We start from the raw sequence: 5262 nt of genomic DNA, 5'->3' as shown, positions 1-5262 counted from the left end.
GGGGGGGGACGGGGACGGACGCTGGGGGTGTGTGAGAGCAGCTTTGGGGGCCGAGCTGGGCGCTGCGCGTCGCTCCGGGTCAGGGGTTTAGCGGCGTTCTGGGTTTAAAAAAGAGACTTTGAACATCTCTGAGGCAGGCAGGGGGACGTCCTTCGGGTGGTTCGGGAGGCGTAGGGCAGAGGTGCCGTGGTTGTATTGCTAACACCTTAAACAAAAAGTTCATTTAGAAAGACAAACAAACTTTTCTGCTGTTAGTTTTTCTGATGCTGTGTGCGGTGCCCCCAAATTCACGGATATTCCATCTGTAATGGTGACTTGTTTTTCAGAAGGCACCCAGGCGGGTGGGAAAGTGAAGGACTAAGGAGAAAAAGGATTTAAAAACGCTTTCCCTGTTGGGCACCGCTGGTTTGCTTCTGTGATTAGCTTGTACCTGTGGGAGGGACGCCTGGAGAGCAGGTTGGCACTCCCTCGCTGGAGCCTCACGGGCAAAGTCCTCCCCAGGCCACTTCCAACAACTGGGGACTTTAGGGCCTGCAGTCACAGGCTAAGGAGGAGTTTGATCCCATGGTGATAATCCCTGGTTTGCTGCTTCCCCCCAGGTGCCAGGTTGCCCAAGCATGGCTGCCCAGATGTTCGAGGGGAGAGGGCATGCGGCTGTCTACCAGAAATACAGGTTTGCGCCGGGCAAAGAGCTGCAGCAAACCATCCTTGCCTACCTGCAGGAAAAGGTGAGTGGGGTATGACCAGGCTGTAGAGAAAAACCAAGATAGTAGTATTTACCCTGCTGGGAGTGTTACCTTGGTGCTACGGGGAAGAATAAATCAGTAGGGCTCGGGGCAAGATGTGGGCACAGAAAAGTTTTTCTACAGGTTGTTCTATGCTGAGGCGGTTCCTGTGTGGATGCTGGGAGAAGGAATGGGGTAAAAGCACAGAAATTGGGTGGCTGCCCACTGAGATGCATCCATTCCTCCCTGCAGAGAGTAGACCCTGCTGAGCTGGTGGTGGATGTCGGCTGCGGGTCTGGACAAGGCACCCGCTTCCTTGCAGAGCACTTCAAGAAGGTGGTGGGAACAGACATCAGCGAAGCGCAGATCCAGGAGGCCAGGGATGCCCCTTCCCTGCCCAGCGTCTCCTACCTGTGAGTGTCCAGGGAGCAAGCTCAGCCAAAGGAAAAATTCGGGTCCTCACACAGAGGTGATGTTTTGCGAGTATGGTTGTTGAAGAGCCAGCTGGCACCAAAGAAAATAGCATTTGATGGTATTCCTGGTGTGTCTGGGCATTATCCTAGACACATAGTAGCCATGGTCTTGCATCCCAAACAGTCATTATCGACTCTGAAGAATAACTACTGACTTCACATCCTACTCTCTAATTACTATATTACACACTGTCTTTTTTCCTTCCCCCCCCCCCCTCCAGTGTGTGCCCTGCAGAGGAGCTGCCATTTGAGGATGCCTCAGTGGACATCCTGACTTCATTTACAGCCGCGCACTGGTTTGATATTGATAAGTTCATGAGGGAAGCAAACCGGGTGGTTAAGCCAGGTGGCTGTGTGGTCATCAGCACCTACACCATGGACATGAGTCTGCGCTACGGAAATTGCTCTGAAAAGCTGACCAAAATCTTCAGAGAGGTGAGGTGATGAAACCTAAATCTAGCGGCTTCCTATCCTGGTCTGGGCAGGGGGACATACTTGGATGAAGCTGGGAAAGTGATGGGATTGGGCAGTATGACTAGAGGACTCTTATGAGAGGATGGGGCAGAGGGATGGTTAAGTACAGGGACAAGGTTGAGATGGGGTTTAGTGGCTCCCGTGCGGTGCTAGGGCTGGCTGAATGAGAAGAGGAGCAACATTAAGATTAACAGGGCAGGCTCTGGTGTGGAGAGGAGAGCTGTGGAGCCGATGTGTAGGGGGCTGGTATCATCACCGAGACTCTTCCTGTCACCCCGATCACAGTGAAAATAATGGGAAGTAGAAACTTTGGGAAGAGGCTTTCTTAGTGGTGTTTCTTGACAAAGTGTTATACCAACTCGCTAAAAGGAGGCCTTTCACTACGAGTGACAGCAGCTTAGAGAAGAGGACAGGACCCTTGTATCTGTAATAAAATAGGATGCTTGAATTCTTGACACTGAGCAAGATTTTTGGTGAATTTTAATGCAAGGAGCATTTTTTAAAAAAACTAGTATGTGTATGAATGCATCAGATCTAGGGCCAAGTAAACCTGAGTTTAGTGGAAATAAAGAGCTTCAAGTGGTTTTGTGTTTTTGTTTTTTTTTTTTTAATCTGCTGTCTTTACAGGCCTGGGACCCACTTCTAAAATACTCGCATAATAGAGTAAAACATGTCTTGGAAGACTACAAAGAGATCTTTGAGGCCTTGCCATTCCCAGACAAGAAGAGGTGAGCAGAAACCCCTTGATGCAGCACCAGGAGCAGATAAAGGCAGCGTCTCTGCTGCTCTGCCACTGGCCCAGTGAGGACACAAGGGAGCCGGGTTTGCTGGACCACATAGCTGCCAGGTTTCAGCAAATGCATTTGCATGGTGGCAGAACCATGTAGCTGCAATCCCAGTCCTGTTGGAGTTAATGTAGCTCTATGCTGGCCCAGCAAGCGTGGTCTAAAGACTGCAAGGACCCTTCCTGCTCGAGGCAGGCTTGGGTTAGATTTATTTTTTTTTAATTGGTGGTTTGTAATAATTTGAGGCTTCTGGGCAGATCACTTAGTGCATGAAGGGGAAGAATGGAGGGAGAGAAAGAACCTGCCCCAGACCTCCAGGGAGCCAGTGCCTGCCTCTCCAGCAAGGCATGGGGCAGGGGCTGACTCCGCAGGCAAAAAGGATGTGTTGGCCAGTGGTGTTGCAGAGGTGTTGGTGTCCCGAATGCTGGATGGGGGAGATGAGCTCTGCAGGTAGGCCTGTATCAGAAGGGCTGTTCAAGTCACAGACTATGGTGACTAATGGTCACTGTGACTAATCTGCTTTTCTAGTAGTGCATCAATCAGAGCTCCTGACCCACCAAGTGGTACAATTGGATGTTGTGTCCATCTGTTGGACGTTTGGTGTCAGGTGTTTTATTTGCCACCACCTCAGTCTGTTGTCCTTGTTCCGCTACCTTTGAGATTTAACTTGCCGATGCTCCTTTCTTCCCCATCTCCCTTCTAGAATCACTGATATCTTTGACAAAATTCCCATGACTGTTGCTGGTGTGGTTGGTTACTTGGAGTCTGTCTCTCCATATCAAGTTCTCATGAAGAATGACCCCGAAGCTGCAAAATCCCTTCTCCAAGACACTGAAAAGAGGTAAGAAAACCGCTTGGGAAAACAAGTAGGACATGAGAGACCCCTGTTACACAGTGAATGAAGAGTGAGGTTGTGGAGACCTCTTCAAAGCTAGAAGTGAGCTGTGCAGCAATATGTTCCTGCCAGGTGTGGATGGGATACTTGTCACAGAGGTTAAAACAGCAGATCCTCAGCTGCTCATAGCATGACTGTCCTCGGTTTGTGTTAGTTGACTTAATGTTTAAGTCCATGTAGCTGTATGGAGTTCTTGCACTGATGTATCCATGTAAGTCTCGTGTCAAAGGTCTCTTGAGTTTCTCTGCCTTGCTCTTGATTAGCAGAGCGTAATATTGATAGCTGCATCTTAACCAAGCCATTTTGGCCCACAACAAGGGCCAGCTGCAAAGCCATGAGGGGGAAGCATCCCTGTGCCTGCTAACTTCTTCATTGACCAGAACAACTGTTGTGCATGTGTTAGAAACATCTGCCATCAAGACCTTGGTGCTTTGGGTGGAAGAGACATGTCTCTGGTCATGCATGTTGCCCTCTGCTTTTTGTTTCAGGATGCTGGAGACGATGGGAGTTTCTTCTCGTGAAACCCCAGTGGAGTTCTGGGTGAGGCATGTCTGTGTAATGGGGTGCAAGGGACGGTGAGAGGAAAAGCTGCCTTCTGATCTGGTGCTGGAAGGGAAGAAAAAAGTGGGCTGCCTCCTAATACCCCACTTGTAACCATTTTTATTCCTTGGGAAGACTGCTGATTTTGGTGATTAAAATTTTGATCTTCTGTGGAAAGCAGACATGAGGTTTTGCCTGCTCTTGGCTTCCTGTCTGCATTGGTCCCCCAGTCTGCTCAGTGCTGTGCCCTCAGCACTGAAAGGGTCCAGTTTCACGCTGATGGCAGTTGGATTGCACATGAGGATGAGAATCACAGTAACAGCTGAGAAACTTTGCTGCATTTCTTACACAATAATAAAAGCTGAGAAAAAGTTGCTTGTGGTTGCTCTTTTTAAGATGCAGGAGGAGATGCACCTCTTTTTAAGATGCAGAGGAGATGCACCTCCTCTTCATGGACACTGCTCACCTGGGCTCTGAGTGGCCTTCTGTTTCATGGGGTGGATGGGTTTTAGGTAGAAAGGGCCATTTGCCTCTTTCCATGCCAAGATTAAGCTGGGAGCTGTGTGCTGTCTGTGAAGGTCAAGATGGAAAGAGGCTGTTCGTGCCCACCATCTGACCCCATCCCTGGTGTTTTGCTGGCTGGCACAGGTGCATTGGCAGTTTATCTACCCCAGGTTTGCCCAGTCTTGTGGCAGTGCTGCTGCTTTGGCCCTCACAAGGTTACTTGCCCCTAGCACAGCTCCGAAGCCTTCCTGAGACTGCTGCAGCAGGGGAGCAGGTTTGTGCTCCCCTTGGTCCAGGCCTGTTATTCCTCACCTGTCCTGCAGAGGCAAGATTAATGGCTGTGTTTTGGGGTGGGGCAGATGGAGGCCAAGGGATTCGAAGCCAGGTGTAGGCCAGCAAAGGTGCCCTCTTATTTACTTTCTGCAGACTTTAAGTTCAGGCACAGCCTCTGGAAGGACCTTTCCCTTTCCTGTAACTCTCTGCCCTGGCAAGAAGGATGTCCTGATGCAGTGGAGAAGGCTGGGGCCTCACTGTTACACCTTGGTGCATTATTAAGGAAGACAGAAGCAATGCCTGTGCAACCCACCATAGAGAGAGCACCTGAAGGAGCTCCTTATAGGAGCTGGAGGTGCTTCAGCGGGGGTTCTTGTGTATGGTCTTGCCATGGGTGCAGAGACAGTGTCATTGATCTAGCAGAGGTGTTTGACCCTGGACTTTGGGGTCACCGAGTACTGGCTCAGCTTGCCTAGGGTGGGGAGCAAACGCTTTGACCCTGCTTGGTGGCTCACAGGAGGGTGGTGGGGTTGCAGGAGGACAGCTGTGGGGAGGAAAGCCCGGTGCTGATGCTAGGCTGGTCTATGCATCCA

General features: G+C 50.3%; 1 protein-coding gene across 1 annotated transcript; it reads left to right on the top strand.

The window, feature by feature from the left end:
* The first annotated feature begins 617 nt into the window (after positions 1-617).
* LOC104288717 (putative methyltransferase DDB_G0268948) lies at positions 618-3931 on the top strand. The gene is made up of 6 exons (XM_009887566.1): positions 618-728; positions 978-1138; positions 1420-1633; positions 2300-2400; positions 3161-3298; positions 3841-3931. Exons 1-6 carry the CDS (start codon positions 618-620, stop codon positions 3929-3931), a joined length of 816 nt encoding a protein of 271 aa, XP_009885868.1.
* Positions 3932-5262: the final 1331 nt, after the last annotated feature.

The sequence above is a fragment of the Charadrius vociferus genome, unplaced genomic scaffold (genome assembly GCF_000708025.1).
Source record: "Charadrius vociferus isolate BGI_N301 unplaced genomic scaffold, ASM70802v2 scaffold136, whole genome shotgun sequence".
Taxonomy (NCBI): domain Eukaryota; kingdom Metazoa; phylum Chordata; class Aves; order Charadriiformes; family Charadriidae; genus Charadrius; species Charadrius vociferus.
This window is presented reverse-complemented; position numbering and strand designations above follow the sequence as displayed.

Coding starts and splice junctions, on each gene's coding strand:
- LOC104288717 (XM_009887566.1), top strand. CDS start 618: ATGGCTGCCCAGATGTTCGAGGGGAGAGGGCATGCGGCTGTCTACCAG. Junction 1,634..2,299: donor TGACCAAAATCTTCAGAGAG/GTGAGGTGATGA, acceptor CTGTCTTTACAG/GCCTGGGACCCACTTCTAAA. Junction 2,401..3,160: donor CCATTCCCAGACAAGAAGAG/GTGAGCAGAAAC, acceptor TCTCCCTTCTAG/AATCACTGATATCTTTGACA.